Source organism: Puntigrus tetrazona, chromosome 7 (assembly GCF_018831695.1).
Source record: "Puntigrus tetrazona isolate hp1 chromosome 7, ASM1883169v1, whole genome shotgun sequence".
Lineage (NCBI taxonomy): Eukaryota > Metazoa > Chordata > Actinopteri > Cypriniformes > Cyprinidae > Puntigrus > Puntigrus tetrazona.
The window spans coordinates 13,071,295-13,088,613 of NC_056705.1; the positions used below are offsets into that span (position 1 = coordinate 13,071,295).

The following is a 17,319-nucleotide window of genomic DNA, read 5'->3' on the forward strand; positions in this document are numbered from 1 at the left end:
TTGTCGATCGTGCAATCAAAATTATCTTAATGCTTCCATTAACTTGCCAGAAAGAGACCTATTACCAGCGTAATGGGCGTTACCAAATCAGCGTTTTTACAACATGTACCTGTTTGGCTGACATCCTACTGAGGGTAGGTTTAGGGGTACTGTTAGGTCAGGACGATCATTTTGATTGCAAGATTGAGAAACACCCAGCGGTTTGAAAACACCCAGAAATTGAGAAACGCCCACTTTTGCTCCGCGGAGAATCACAGAGGTCGTGTTACGCCGCCTTGCGGATACTGATGGCATTACATTTACCTAATAGCTCGGGATTAAATTTAATTTACTCCCTTTTAAGAGCCTTTCTCTTTTAGTCAGTATAGTATATTTTTATTCACACGCCGAAGGTGTACAAATTGCAAACAGGGCCATGTTATGAAAATGCCCTCTCAGCCTGTCCCTGTCTCTCTTAATCCTGTCGTATTTAATTTGAGGTGAAGAAGAGTTAAGCCACTCGTTAAGAGAAAATCGCGGATTTAACTCATGCAGTCAGGCTGAATCGCTCAGAGACAGCAAGCAGAAAAACCGCATGACCGACACCGAAGCAAGAGTCTGGTAAGTCCGGCATCTTCACCGATTAACGTGAAAAGTGATGTGCGTTGTCTGCGTTCAAATGTACGTTTGTTTTGGATGCTGAGTAAGTCAAAGACGAGAACTGCATACAAAACGCTCACCATACCTTTTTTTGAATAAAGTCATTGAAGTTGTCACGGCTTTATCTGCTGCTGTTTTTATACGCTCTCGTGTTTTAACGTGAGCTAATGTTCGCAATCAGTAAAATGTGACTGATGTGAGAGAGCCTCGGTAAGCCTCTGTAAGCCGCTTGATACCGCTTGAAGCCCGGCGGATCAAACCGAGTGCCCCTACCGTATAATGAGGCGTCGCGACTGATGATTGACGCGTTCACTTTGACCGAGTGCAAATGCCCGACTCGTGTCTGCTAGTATGCATTTAATGACAGTCCTTGGAGAGCGCTATATAAATCACCCATACTTTAGGACTGAGCTCGTGAGTTCCTGTCGGGTGCTGCATTTATAAGAAACAACCACACTTTCTTTTTGGTCAACATATGTTTTACCACGAGTTTTCAATACACCTGCATATATTGACAGGCATACTTTTAGTCATACCAAAGGTTTGTCGTCTTAAAGGGACAGTGCACCCAAAACATTGTGTCGCCCTCACAGTGTCCCAAACCTGAACGAGCTTCTTCTGTTAAACGCACAAACGTGCAAAAGCTGTTTGAAGACTGTCGGTGACCACACCGTTCGTGGTACCCAATGTCTTTGACTCAAAATGAAAGAGTATAAGACGCAAGAGTACAATTTTTATTGTATACGCTTGAAGGTTTATAGGGATTTGAAGATGTAGCCTAATTAGCGATTTGAATAATTAAATTATAGAGTTACTTAAATTGCTTTTCAGACAGAGTTATTAGTCATTTAAATAGAATAGGCATTAGTAATCATAATTAATTAGCCTACTTTTTGAAAGCAACTTACCCAGCACTGGTACCCATTGACCTCCATAGCATGCTTTTTTTTTTTCAGTACTATGGAAGTTTTAAGTTATTAACATCTTCATCTACCCCAACCCTAAACCTATACTCACACAAATGTAAATACAGTAACTATTTGTTTATGGTTGTGGCTAGAAGGGATGCAGCTATAGCCAGAAACCAACAAAAAATTAATTGTTCTGCCCATCAGGTTGTCTTTTATTAATGTCTACACCTACACCAACCGTTTATTCACATTCTTCAAAATATCAGCATCAGAAACTTGCTCAAATAAATCCAATCTTGAGCCGCATAAGATGCATCTTTCAAAAGTCAAAATTTTAAGCTTCCTCATTTGACTTTCAGTTTTTACCCACTCCTCTTTCTCTCTGCCAGACGATGACTGAGATAGTAAAGGCCCAGACCGACTCGGTGGTGTCCAGTGTGGAGTCCATGCTGGCGGATGCTGTCCGAATACAAACGCAGTGCAAGGAACGCAGCGCGGAGCTGGCTGCGGCTGCTGTGGAGCTGCACGAGGAGACCCAGAGCCTGAGGGAACAGTGTGAGGCCACGCAGCTGGACATGGCCCGCCTCCGACGGACACTAGATGAGCTTCTAGACACAAAACACGCCTACGAGGCCCGAGAGAGACAGACCCGGAAACTTAGCAAGCAGCTTTGAAGAAAGAGTACAGTCTAAATGGACATACAGATTAGAATCTCAAGAAAGCTAAGTGTGAGAAAGAGAGTACTGTGTTATTTATATAATTTAAGTATACAAATAAAGTTTTACTGAGAGCAAACAATGCAGTCCTCTAATAAGTGTACAAGCTTTTCTGCACTATTTAATAGTGTATATAAAAGGGAAAATATCACTTCAAAATTACAATCTACTCTCTGTAAGATGTTTCATGCAAACATAGTGCCTATATAATTGATGAACTGGATTACTAAGTGTTTTTATCAGCTTTTTTCATCTTAATTTGATGGCACCCATTGGTGAGCAAGTGACGCGATTCTAAATTTCTCTATAAACGTGTTGAAACAAACTACATCATCTCGCCAAACTGTTCAGAAATGGGTTGCCATTATATTAAATCTTTAAAATAAAAACATCAAAGAAGTCATCATGCACCTTTTAATATATAAACATTGAGACCATAAGCCATTGGCGGACCAATTTATTTCGAAATGTTCACACGCCCATAAACTCTTGACATAGGTGGTTATACAACAGATTTAGTATTCATAAAACACATCAGTGCATAATCCATAACCAGCAGTTCTAAAACGATAGTAGCAAGTTAATTGAAAATGTACAAAAAGTTGCACCAAAAGAGGAGGTGAAGTGATTCGATGATAGAGCGTTTCGTGGACACTGGACCTGGACACTGTGTTGCTGGAATGGGCGGAAGGACACTGCGTTTCTGAGGACTTTAGTGCTGTGGGCAGCACCTCGGGTTTGGCTCTTCGCCTATGGAAAGCGGATACCATCACAGGCCAAATTATGGATTTATGTCCCTGTCATCCCCAACACACACACTCTGCTACCTCCCGTGGCTGTGTGCAGGAAAAAGCCATTAAAAAATGACATCTCTACTGGGCACAAGATTAATAGCCAAACACTCTCAGAAAGACACTCTCAAGCAGTTTTGCTCATGTTAAGGACGCCAAGGACTAGGAGTAGGAGAAATGTGAAATTGGGGGGGAAAAAACACTTATGGGAGATTCCTGGCCCACAAAATAGGCACACATCACGTGCACAGTCTAATGGGAATTTATGGAGTAATTCATAAAAACAGACAGCAGAGGGCGAAAATGTTGTACATTAACAAAGAGCAGGCTTAAGTTAAAAGTTACAGTACAGTGGTTAACTTGGTTTGACTCCAGGTCAGTCAAGTTAAACGTAATGGTTACCCTATAAAAGTCTTTGAATTAACATATGTACTCATGAAATGTTTAAGCCAGAGAGCCATTGTGTAAAAATATTTTATAGCCTTTTCTGAAGGGTTGAGTGTGACCTCTTCAAGGTTTATTCAAATTTTTCGATAACGTTTTGCAGCTTATGAAAACACCGACAATGTTGTCAGATTTGATCTCTTTACATAAAGCTGTGTCTCAATCAGTTCAGGTCACACCACCAATCTGGCAACCGCACACTATCACCTGCCAGGTCTGTGCTGCCAGCCACAGATCAGTAACCATGGCAACTAACCCTTGGCAATGCTAGTGAACAAAATCAAGACCGTATACTGCAGCTGCCAAAATCCTCTCGGCTCAGCTAGCCAACTGCTAGCCAGCAGCGTGATTGTCAACGCGAGCGTATGTACGTGTGAGTGTGTGTGTGTTCAAGCGGCACATAGACTGCTTTAGTGTGGAGAGACATAGATTAGCTGTGTCTCTGTTCACTAAGAACGTCCTGGGCGGTTGAAAAAGGGCTCCGTTTCAGAAGGGGTCGCTGACGGGTCCTCTCCTTCTGACCGAATTTCTGACCCTTTGTTACGCTGGATCAGGATCAGCACTGCTATGATCAACCAAAGGAAGAAATTCACCCATACTGCCGTCTGAGAGATAAAGAGAGAGGGAGTTTCTTAAATATGATAAATAAATAATTACATTTTCTTTGTTATTAAAGGCAAAGAAAGTTAATAAATTATTTCATGATAAAAAAAAAAAAAAAAAAATCAGGTTTCATTTAAAAAAAAAAAAATGTAAAGAATAAAATAATAAATAAATAATAAAAACAAATAAATAGATATTAATATTTTGTAGGCCACTGTAATTACAAACATTGCATAATTAATTATAATAATATATAATTATAATAGTACAACTTAAATTATAAATAATACAATAATATTAAAAATAAAACTAACTCACTTCATGATATAGTAAAATCTTATTTTTAATTTGCCATGTATCAAATTTATATTTTTATATTTATGTTGTTTCTAAAACAAAAATTCTCATTTTAATTCAGATTAATTTGTTGTACTAAAGTAACTGAAATATAATTACATTAAAAAAACTATTTAAAATGTGTAAAGTGTGACATTTTACAAAAAAATATAGCTAATAAAAACATCAAACTAAAACTACATTTTTTTACAGAATTTTAAACTAAACAAGAAAAAACAAAAAACAAGAAAATATATATATGAAATGCTATTACAGTATCTCAATGCGTTTATGATCAAGATTTGTAGGCACAGTACCTCCGCGCTGTGTAGTCTGGAGAAGAACTGACTCCCATTTATAGGGCTCTTCCAAATCTTATTTTGTGCTTCTTCACACCTGCAAATGCACAAAACCTACAAGTCATTTACGGTTGTTATCCTGGTAAGTACTGTCTGCCTGCAATGATCAAAAGCTATTACGGAGGTCTCTCGCTCACACTCACTTGGTTATATTTTTCACTTCGCGAATCACTGAGTCACACAGTGTGTCTCGGCCGATTTTCAGGATGCATCCCGTCACCAAGAGGAAGAAGAGGAAGACTCCAGAAAAGCCAAGAGTAACATTCATCCACAATTTCTCTCTGAGAGCAGACAACATTGCACAATATTTGCATTACACTTTAGAAAAATATATAAATATATATTGTTGCTAATTATCTTCATCTGTTTACATCTGTTTACAGACTGCTGTACCATCACTTAATACATTTGAAAATAGCTTTTCCCTTACAATTAATAATGGCCCATTGAGGGGATTTTTATCATTTTGTTTAGATTATAAATGTATTAACAGCATGTTATTATTGACATAAATACACTACCAATTAATTATTTGGGGTCACAAAAAGGCTGCATTTATTTGACTAAACTACAGTAAAAACAGTAATATTAATTTGAAATATTATTACAATTTTAAAGATGCGTTTTCTTTTTTAATATATGTTAATATGTCTTAAGTCACTGGGGTATATTTGTAGCAATAGGTCAAAAAAAAAAAAAAAATCATTAGTAATAATCCTAATCTTTCTTAAATATATTAAAACTTGATTTTTTTTATTAGTAATTTGCATTGCTAAAGACTTCATTTAGACCGCTTTAAAGGTGATCTTTTTTTGTGCCCTCAGATTCCAGATATTGAAATCTATAAATGTCCAGATGACGTATAAATTGACACCTATGACATATTTTATATTTTGATTTCCTACATACATTTTATAATGCTGATTTGGTGTTTAAAAAAATCTGCTTAATTTTCTTATTTTTTATTAATCTGATTTTTTATTTTTTTTTATTTTTTTAACATTATTTGAGTAATTGACATCGCTTTCGATCAGTTTAACGCAAAGTTACAAAAAAAAATCTTACTGACCCCAGTGTCACATATCTAAATACTACGAACTTTGAGCATCATGTCCGTTCACAGCTCCTCCTGCAATCCATTCATACCAGAGCATGGCAAAACAGGAAACAGAAACGGAGGTAACCTCTGTTTTCATTTCTAAACCAAACTCACTAGCACACGATTTACTGAATTCCTGGACGTACCTTTTCACCTCTCCGTCAACAAATGCCATGTAGGTCCAGTAGAGAGTGAGTGAAAAACAGAAGATGGCCACACACACCGAGATGGCTGACACAAAGTAACAAAGAGAAGGAGAACTGGATGAAACCACGTCGATGGATGAGGAGTTCAGATGCACTAAACCATACAGCATGCACTTCCCATCAAAACTGCCCTGTTTGAGTAAAACAAAAGATAAAACTCTGTCATAAAAACGCATCTTATGACCAAAAGTAAACACTTCTCAGGAATAAGGTACAACAAAGAATAGAATTTTTTTTTTTTTATTAATTCTTGAGTTTTTTTCTTTTTTTAGTACACAATTTGTTTAAAAAAAACTCACAAGAAAGGCTAGAAAGGGTAATGAGACTACTTCACATTATGCTAGGAATAATGCGCCAAATATCAACTTAATAAATTCTCAAATTATGATAGTTTTAGTTTTTGAATACAGATGGTTAATTGAATGTTTAACACCTCAGTCAAAAGTCAAATAAGTCAATACCAAAATCACAATGAAGGAGTGGAATATAAATGTGTGTTTCAAACTAGATACTTTAAGGGTGCTTTAATACTGGGGGGATTTTTTTTGGTTTACACACAAATCCAAGAACTGCACACAAAAAAAATGCCTCGCATCTCTTGCAAAATGAAGCATGCATTCAGAATATCACAAACACATCTCAAAAGCAAACATTAATTCCTGTTAGACTTTTGCATATTGTGCAGAGAAATGCGTGTTTGTGTCAGGTATAAGAAATTGTTTGAGATTTTGTGTAAGCGGTTGAAAAAGAATAACTTAAAAATCAGGCAGTACTACATAAAGACCAGCATTTTTGTTGGACAGTATATGTCGCTGTTATTTTTCCCCACTCCTTTATTCTTTTCCTAGAATAAAGGATAAAGTAAAAGTATAAAACCTGACTGAGGCGCCTTCAAGCACTCATCTGACTTTAATAAACCAATTACTCTTGAGTGCAGGTTCTCAGTTGGTCACATGACAGGAAAAAAAAGTGAAGAGAGTGAGAGAAGTGGAAGCTTCTCCTGTCACGCTTTCAGTTTCTCTTCACTTCCGGGTTTTACTTTTAAAATGTATTAGCTCTTCTACAGCTTGTGTAAATACAAGCGACGCTTTAAAAATGTAAAAAAAAAAAAAAAAAAAAAAAAAAAAAAAAAAAAAAACTCCTAGTCTAACTTTTTTCGGTCACATGACTCCGACGATTCTGAAGGCAACTCGTGTCAGTGCGAGCGCAAAACACCTCCAGAGAAAGTTACGATTAAACATATCGATGTTGTAGAGGAAAACGCCGAAACGCATTCCCTGCAAAAAAAACATTTATAAAGCGTTATTAACTTTTGAAGCGTGCCTTGTGCGCACGAGCGCAATGCCCGCGTAAGACCGAGGCGAAGTCTGTTACAGTTTTCTACGTAACAAAAAAAACCCGAAATGCAAATACCTGTGAGATCGTAACTGAGGCAGCTGTGATGATCCCGCAGATAAAACAGCTGGCGTATAACAGCAGCTCCAGCAGCAGAGGCCTCGGCAGCGCCATTATATCTCCACACTGTGTTTAACCAGCCGCGGCCACGCGCAGACACACACAGTCGGGGTTAACGACAATCATGTGATCGAACACGAACACATTCCCTTGCATTTCTCTCAAGTATAACATCAAAAAAGGCCAGTTATGACCATACCACCTTATTTTATTAAACGCATAATAGTTGTATTGTTTACCTACTTCTAACTAGATTTTAGTGTATAACTACATTAACTAATCAAGACCTTATCACTTGTAAATCACTATTTTAGTTTCCCAAGATCACTTCACACTCTAAAAAAGCCCTTGCTCTTCTAATAATTAGTTAATCTATCTTAAATGTAAAATAGTGCAAATTTAGCATTGACTGCAGTAGATGTTCATTCCACTGCTGTCAGGTGTTTGGGCTTAGCTTCAGGGTAACTGTCACAGTTTAATGGTTTGAGGGCAAGGGCCAGTAGAGCATATGAAATGTTCATGTTGTTTTTAGCATACCCAGACAATATATCATGTAAGGCTGCATATGCATTTTACAATATGCATTGTAGCATTGACTTACTGAAAGGAGTGTTTGACTTATTTTATTACACAACACCACAGGTTCACAGAAACTCGCAACATTATATGACAAGTAACAAGTAATATATATATATAAAAAAAAAATCATAAGCCATCCAGGCCTGCATTTTCAGATAAATTAATAAGCATTAATGTGACAGCAAATAAAATGAGAACATTTTTTCCATTTAATCAGAACGCTTTTAAGTGCCTACTGGAGTAATGCTGAACTAATGTAGAATTATCAGTCAGATAATGTTTAAACAAGTAATGCTTCATCATGATGATGATAATAAACCACTTATTTAGTGTTCTCAATCTATACAGCACAGTTTAGTATTTTCTTAGTTCTCTGCCATTAATTCAAATTGTTAACTGGTCTGTGCACACACATGATATCAATCTATGCACAGTGTTTTTATGAGGCTGTGCATGACTGTGCGTGTGTGACTAAACTCTATTTAACCCATCCGGTAAGAGTCCGTGGGGCAACCCGGCAGACGGAAGCTGTCAGGCACCGGGCTATCTAATTTACAGATGATCTTGTAGATGGCCTTCTTCCAGCACGGATCAGTATCCCGACCACTCTGTATGGCAGAGAAAAACTCCCTCAGGGCCACCTCAGATACCTCCACAAACCTCTCTGGAACCTAGAAAACGCACATGATGTTTATACACATAATTGAACGGTTACATGCACCACTCGACCATTTACACACATGCACGCACTGACCTGGTAATCATTGCTCTTATTGTAGTGCATGTTGAGAATGCGGTAGAGCTCAGTGTCCCTGCCCAGGCGGAGTGCTCTTTCCCTGGCAGATGCAAGCCCCTCTCTGGCTGCCTGACGGGCAAAGCGCTCCATCTGGATATAGAAGAACTCCCGGAAGTTACTGAACCACTTAATCAGCTGGGAAGTGACACAGCGATTGAACTGTGTAGAGAAAAACAGAAAAGCCAAATTAATTCCAGCGGCATTTGAAAAGATGGTTTATAATGATTGCAAGCAAGCACATTTTCAGTGTTTTAATGTTTTTAACACGCTGTGTAATGATTAAAGTACAAAGCCACCAATAGTGCTTTAATATAATACATATAATTTCAATAAAAAATCCATAGATATTTATTTATTATAAACGCAGGAACATTTTCTGACTGTTCTAATTGAGCCAAAGCATTTCAAAAGGAAACCATGCCACACTGCTGTATATAGGTCAGCGTAAATTCATTCAATAAGTCATTAGCCCATATAATTTGTGCAGGTTGTGCACACACAGCTATACTATTTTGAGTCCAGGATATGAATGATGCTCACTTTGACATCAGGGAAATATGTCTTGAGTGTGCTGGAGCTGGGGTAGCGTGTATAGAAGAACATGAGTTTGGCTTTCTTCAGGTGGCACGGAGAGAGACCTTCCTGAGAGTGTAGATGGTTAAGGAATGTTTGTTACAAATAAACAAATACTGCATGCATTCAAATGATAGGGGACTACGATATTTTTTTAAGTAATTTTTTTAATTTAAAAACCATTAACTGTTTTTCTTCTGGATTCCTTGATCAATAGAAAGTTCACAAGAACAGCATTTATTCAAAATAATGAGTGACATTACAAACGCCTTCATTGTCATTTTAAAACATCCTTGTTGAATAAAACTATTCAATTCTTTAAAAAAAAGATCTTAGTGACCCTAAACATCAGCACAGTAGCGTATATATAAACGTATACATGTGCATTTATTTTCACAGCTTTTATAAAAGGATATTGACCCAGCAGCAAGATAGAGCCCTGCATCTCCTCCATCCACCACCCCTGCTCCACCTCCTCTCATCCCTCCTTCCCTGGCTCTATCCGACTGAGAGGGGTCTAACTGGCCCAGCAACGGGAGGGGTGGGAACGCAGAGTTGTGCGAACGGAAGTCCATGAAAGACTCAGACAGGCAGTCCTTATGAAGAGGCAAACTGGAGAGGGAGCGGGTAAAGAGATTCTGCATGGTGTAGTGAAGAAGGGGCAGGGGAACGGCGTTGTCTGGGGGATAGGAGGGCAGGAAGTGCTCTTTGCTCCTTGGGGGTAAAAGAGCCGGGAGAGGAGGCTGGGGTAGCGGAGCGAGGCTGGGATTGGCTTGAGGGAGGAGGAGGTCCTTGTGTACACTCTGAGCAATAGGGGCCCTCTTGTCTTGAGGACTCTTTGTGACAAGTGGCAACGCTTCCACCTGCTCTGCTGCGTGAGTTCTCGGCCTCCGGTCTGGCTTTAGATCTAACGTCATGCCGGTTTCTTGGGAAACGGCGGTGGATGCGACTGCCGAGGGGTCAGTTTCGGCATAGAGGCGGACGACCCTGTCGATAACTTGAGCCACAACGTTTGCCAGCTCTTGTTTTAGAGCTTGTGCAAACTTCTGCCCTCCTTCCACGCTCTCCCACTCACCTCTGACCAGGCTGCATCCCAGCCACACCTGATCGCCATTTAACTCCAAATCCAGGTCCACGGAGGTCTCTGGAAACATCCCAGCATTCCCGTTGGTTTCAGCGGGTTTCTTAGACGAACAGCGCGGAGGAGAAAATCCGCTGCCAGCGAGCGGATCATCACTGTCGGAAAACATCTCCGCAACCTCATCGAGATTAATCGCCCCGTTCTCTTGTTCTTCCTCTCCTCCTTTCTCATCATCCGCCTGCCCTCCGTATACTTTCCACACCTTGCGTTGGAGCTCCAGAAGTTTCCCTCTGGTTTCCTCGAGCTGGAGCTTCAGTTCTTGCCGCTGCCGCTTCCTACCTTCCCTGCTTTCCCTCCTGTTCCCTTGTTCCGCTGCCTTCCTCTCGTCCATTCTAGCCGAAGCTGTACTCTTCCTCCCCCTCTTCCCCTCTCTCCTCGTGTCTTCTTCACTTCTAGCTGCCGAGTCCATCCTGAGTCTCTTAACTCTGGCAAAATCCTGCCCCCAGTCGCCAGGCTCGGGAGCCGAACCTTGTCCCCGCTCTCCAGGACAGCGCTGTGACGATACCCCAATGGCAAACTCTCTCTTCCCAAACACATCCTCTTCACTTACATCATCATCTACCAGAAGCCCAGGGAACAAGCCCTGGCGCTGTCGGAAACTACCCCACCTTTGGGATGCGCTGCTGGGGTGCATGAGAGGGGAGAAGAGCGGGTGGGAAGACAGGCTGCCGGGGGAAAATCGGTGGCTTGAGGGGTTGGAATCTGGCAGGCTGCGATACAGTTCGAAGGGACACATCTGGGAAGGCTGCTGATGAAATCGATCCGAAGGGGAATCCATAGCCCCCTTTTCCGTTCTGATCTGATTTCAGGATCTTTAAAGAGAGTAACAAATGCATAATCGTAGACGAAAATATGCAGCTATTTGGACGGCTTTAAAAATTGCTCATAATCCTCTCATTGTTATCAGCATCATCATCGGCTCGTTTTTTTTTTCTCTCTGCATGTGTGCGTTATCTATCCGCTGACAGCTGTACCCTGTGTTTGTTCAGACTGTTGACTCTATTGCTCTCATCCTTCTTTCTCTCTTTCTCTTTCTCTCTCTCTCTCTCTCCCACACACATATACTCAGCACAACACAAATACATGCATGGTGAGACAGTAAATATTTTAATGAGATTACTATAGTCCCGAAGCTCTAAATTTGCATTTTAACTTAATTCATAAATTTCAGTACTAAATAGAGTTTTGTTTATAGACATATAGGTAGACAGGAAGATAGATAGATAGATAGATAGATAGATAGATAGATAGATATATAGATAGATAGATAGATAGAGAATAAAAGCTGCTAAAATCCCAGTCTATCCTAAAATCAGATTAATAGAAATTACTCTCCTAAACTGACGTTTATGCCTTTTCCTCATTGGCAAAAATGCCACAGATGTCATCAGATTACTGCTGGAATATAAAGCCGTTTAACTGCCGTGAAAAAAAAATGTAACAGATGGAGGGACAACACCCTCACGGATAAATTATAGAAACTGATTTGCGTTAATTACTGAAACCAACTCGCCGCAAATAACGTCGCAGAGTTCACATCAAAGTTTTCTTCTTGCTGTGAAGACGGATCTATCGCTCCTGCCTGAATACCGGCGCAGAGCGGACATTTGTAAACTCTGCTCGCCCGTGTCGCAGATTCATTAACAGATAAACAGATGAGGCGCGTTTGACAAGGACAAACAAATACGCACATGCCCCAAAAGGTAAAAAGGAACAGGAAAAAAACCCAAAAAACTTACACAACGGTCAGTCAGAAAGCATCCCCCGGTCGGTCGCTGTCCCGTCGCGTTATGTTTCGGTCTCGTCGAGGTGTCCGCTGGTCACCGGCAGCATCAGCGTTAAAAGCGCCACCGAGTTTCCTGTTATTGCTGTCGCTCCTGTCTCTCGCTGTCCATCTCTCATCCTCGCGCACTCTATCGCGTGGTGATCAGCCAGTAGGCGTGGAGTCGCGAGGGAGGGATGTCCGCTGCCCTCTTGCGCGAGCGCGCACGCACGCACGCACACACACACACAAAACGCAAACACGGTTTACTGTTCCTCTCTCTCTTTAACTCTCTCACACACTCTCCACGTGGGGCAACTACTTGGTTAGGAGCCTGCACCAATCAAAAACGACCCGATTTACTAAAATAATCTGATGCACATATATGGTGAGTATACCATGGTGACCTTTTTCTGACAAAATTACTTATATTTTTAACTAATGGCTGATTACTGCTATAGGATCTCATTCAAGCAATTTAAGAAGCTTTTGGTTTTATTTAATGGCATAAATCCAAATGGAATTATGATTGAAAGTGATTCTAAAAGAAGAGACCCCCCCCTCCCCCCTCTTTTTGGTGCATAGTCTATAGTTTAACACAGAACATTGTTCACATATACGATAAAATGCCCTGCATCACACTAATGCCCAAAAATATGGGGACAGTAAGATTTGATTTTATTTCTTAAAAGAAATTAATACTTTTGTTCTACAACGATCCATTACACTGATCAGAAGTGAAAGATTTAGCTATATATAGCTAGACATTTTTTATTAATCAGAGAATCCCATCTGAAAAGAAATTCAGTCTCCCTACAAATATTAAGCAGAACAACCGTTTTCAACGTTGATAATAATAATAATAATTAGAATGCATATTAGAATGAGTTTTGCATTGCAAGAATAAATTACCTTTAAATAAATTTACCTTTTTAAAAACATTAATACATCTTACCAAGGCGCACCTCTGAACAGAAGTTTATGTCACAAGAAACGTAAAGAAGATCTTTCACAATTTTAAATTATTATTACAACAAATTACTAATAAAAAAATAAATTGCTTTATCCATATCTGCTTCTCTTAGGATTCTTTTTCGGTTTCCACTGGAATGCTTTAAGAGAGGTTTTAAATAGTTATAGAACCCTAATAGGAATGTGTGCAAACATTCGTTTACTTTTTTTTGAAATGTCTTTTTTCTCTCATTTTCTTTTTCATGGCAATTAGAACTAATACCACACTGTAAAAAGAAATTCTGTAGTTTTTACAAAACAAAACATTTGCCAGCTGTGTTTGCCAGAATAATCTTGTTAATAAACCTGTAAACACATCTATGGCCAAAACGACAACAACAAACTGTATAAAACTGTAATTAAAATTTAGATGTAAACCGGTAAATTCACCAACATTCATTCAGGCAAACACAAAACACCATCATGGTAACACACGTGACACTTAAATAATGCAATAAATATTCATTAAACAGCAGAAGATGTAACATAAAGCCCAAATGAATATAACGGGTAACACAAGATTATGTAAGCAAAATACTTTCAAATGTGCAGTGTCAAGCGGGGAAGTTTGGTTTTTGACTGTAAATTAAACGTTTATTTGTTCCATTTACTTGCACAGTTAACAGCATTTTACTGTAAAACTAAAAAGTGAAATGTCTGCTTGTTTTACAGTTTTCCACTGTATATATTACAGGAACTTACTGTCATAACCATAAAGATTTTTACAGTTAATTTTTTTTTCCACAGTGCACAAAAGCGATATATTATAGTAACACTGACTGCAGTATGTGGGAAACCTATGATTACAATTTTGATAGAATTGATTGAGAGATTTGAGAGCGGATGGATATTTTCTAGTGTGCATACAAATGGTAGCTAATAGGCAGAGATGTATAATAACACACACAATATTTCAGCGCTAAAGGGTCTGGGTTTTTTTTGTTTTACTGAATTAACTTTTTTTTGATTACGTATTCCCCCGAACATGTGCCCTATGAGACTGTATGCCAAGGCTGGAATGAAAAAGCAGCATCAGAGCTCTTCATAATCAGAGACTCCTCCACCCCTCAATGTGTGAAAGCTGATTATCGGTCCCTCCACTCCTCTTCATAGCACCCCTTCTCTCTCTTTCATTGTTTCCATCACTCCCTCTCTCCCCCACTTCACTGAAACACCCCTCGACCAACCAAACTGTTCACAATAACCACTGGCTCCTGTTGTTATGGAAACAAGAAATGTGACACAAAGCCTTATTAATAAAAGGTGCTCGCGACTACAGAGCGATCCGAGTAAACAAATGCGGCGAAATGAAGTTCTAAAATATGCTAATATCGGACGGATACAATACAGACAGGCTGCATACTTTGACAAGTAATGCTAAATGCATTCCTGTCCGTTTCATTTCCGACTCCATTTATTTCTCTGTTAAAGCGGCGTGCAACACAGGTGTTAAATTCCTTGCTAAATTCCTTGTCCGTTAATACAGTCCATTTGCACCGCGAAACATACACACACCTTTCGTAAGGTCAGGCCGAAAGGCTTTTGAACTACATTAGCAACTCACACTGAACGCTTTGAACCGAAGCCAAATGACTGACAGCAAACAATATTAAAATGCATGAGCAATTCTAACAAAGAGCTATGAAATACACCAAAGGGACGTAGCCATTTGCGAGCGGTGTTTTAAAAATGCCACACGAATGTCGATCCTTTCAAAATTGTGGGAGACATATCAAAATGTCTCATTTGAATGAGTCACGATCAAACATATTGCATTATGAGTCGGTAATATGCGCGGAATGAAAATGCGGTATCCAGCGGGGAGAGAGAGAGAGAGAGAAAGAGAGAGAGAAAGCAGGAGTGGAGATAGACGTTTGAGGGGGTCGATGGACAGGCAAAGTGTTTGCCCATTGGCCGCCTCTGAGGGAAAGTGTGTATGAGAGGAAAGAGCACTCACACATTCAGCCTTGGGCAAGGTGACTGAGGGGAGACAGTGAGTGACAACTGCAGTTGAACTAGAGGATATTCAATCTGAAGGGACAGAATAATGAATCCAGTTCTCAGGAATTAGTACCACATAGACGTCAAAACCCCAGGGAAGACAAATCCACAAAAGCAGGATGTCAGAGCGTTTATAGTATATATATAAAAAAAAGAGGATATTATCTATAGATGGATATATCTGCCAGGCTGATTAAGTGGGAGATATTTTGAGATTAGCAGACAGAAAATGTGCTGGGTGACCAAAAAGCGGTCATTTTGCTTACGAAAAGCTTTATGCACATCACAAGATCTGTTTCCTAAAATATCTTTAGTGACCTTAACAATAAGGTTTAGCTAATTGTTCGCCTCAGTTAATGAATTTGGCATTTAATTCAGTGCCTGACAACCTGACGACTGTTTCAAAGCCATTTTTGTCAGTGTGCTGTAACAAAACTTGTATATATGCATAGTATATACATTGTACACGTACATTGTATATAGGTTCACTTAATAATATTTGTTAGATGAGCGTTAGGTGTTTTTTAAAGAAATGTCTTTGTGTTTTATATATATATATATATATACCAAGGCTGCATTTATTTGATCAAAAATAAATAAATGCAAACATATATAAAAAAAAAAACTTAAATATTATTACAATTTAAAATATCCGTTTTCTATTTTATATATATACACACATACATTATTCCTGTTGTGTTTTTATATATATATATATATATATATATATATATATATATATATATATATATATATATATATATATATATATATATATAATATTCTTTAGAAATCATTCTAAAATGCTGACTTAATGCTCGAGAAACTTTTCTTATTATTATTATCAATGTTGAAAGCGTTTTTTTGGAAAGTTCTTCAAAATAACAGCTTTTGTTTGAAACAAATCTAAAATATCTAAATATCTCAACAAAAAAACAAAAAAAAACATCATAGTTACATATGTTTACTGTCACAATTGAATGCGTCCTTCCTGCATAAAAGTATTGTTTAAAATATAATTTAACAGCTAAATGCAACACCCCGTTTCAACTTTTGATCATTTTTCGCAGCGCGCACATAAAAAAAAACAGTAAAAGAACAGTATTTTGAGCTAGTCCTCCATCTGCATCATATCACCCTGCTTCATCGGTCGAGCACTGAATTTAACCATAACGCCACTGGATGCTGGATCCAGTCGAGCGACTCTTTCAGCAGCTTTCTGCTAAAACTACTCTTCACTGAAGCCCGGCTTTGAGTTTACGCCTCTGACCTTGAGCTTCGGGGAGCTCACTGCGGTAATGCACGTTATTAAAACAGCGAGTGCGTGCATGTCTTCAGTGGATTGTCCTTGTCCTCTCAGCACCGCAAACATATTCTTTGATCTTTGACCGGAATGACTCTCACAATGCGGTGGAGAACCTCAGGAATACAATATAATGCACCGACTCGCGCTCTCAGCCGCGCACGGATCCCACAGACGTGAGAAAACGCGCTCGCACGCACACACAATTTCACTCACTCTCCCTCTCAGTCTCTCCGCAGTACTCAGGTTGCAATTATCCTCTTTGGCTGGAGTGTTTTGATGGTATAATTGCCATGGACACTGAGGAGAGAGGGATTGGTGAGTGAGAGATAGAATGAGGGATGGAGAGGGGGAGAGAGGGACATGGAGAGCTGACACTCTCAGCATGCTAATGCCCAAACACACTCCATCTCCCCCCGTTTTCCTTTTTGTCACTCTCTTCATCACACACACACACACACACACACACACACAGGTGCGGTAACCTCTCTCCATTCCACATTCTCTCCAGGCAGCCAAAACAGCAAATACACAAGCCCGACGGGAGAGCGAGAAAGAGAGAGAAAACAACAGTAGGAGGGAAAGGAGAGGGAT

General features: G+C 39.3%; 2 protein-coding genes across 2 annotated transcripts; both read right to left on the bottom strand.

The window, feature by feature from the left end:
• Nucleotides 1-2,707: 2,707 nt before the first annotated feature.
• On the bottom strand, nt 2,708-7,679 carry tmem179ba (transmembrane protein 179Ba). Its single transcript, XM_043245042.1, has 5 exons — nt 7,518-7,679; nt 6,045-6,235; nt 4,943-5,080; nt 4,758-4,836; nt 2,708-4,106 (listed from the first exon to the last, which is right to left on the bottom strand). The coding sequence occupies exons 1-5, from the start codon at nt 7,611-7,613 to the stop codon at nt 3,951-3,953; spliced, it is 660 nt and encodes a 219-aa protein (XP_043100977.1). The 5' UTR covers nt 7,614-7,679; the 3' UTR covers nt 2,708-3,950.
• A 487-nt stretch (nt 7,680-8,166) lies between these two features.
• prox3 (prospero homeobox 3) lies at nt 8,167-12,707 on the bottom strand. The gene is made up of 5 exons (XM_043245041.1): nt 12,388-12,707; nt 9,924-11,460; nt 9,475-9,582; nt 8,893-9,093; nt 8,167-8,809 (listed from the first exon to the last, which is right to left on the bottom strand). Exons 2-5 carry the CDS (start codon nt 11,424-11,426, stop codon nt 8,621-8,623), a joined length of 2,001 nt encoding a protein of 666 aa, XP_043100976.1. The 5' UTR covers nt 11,427-11,460; nt 12,388-12,707; the 3' UTR covers nt 8,167-8,620.
• Nucleotides 12,708-17,319: the final 4,612 nt, after the last annotated feature.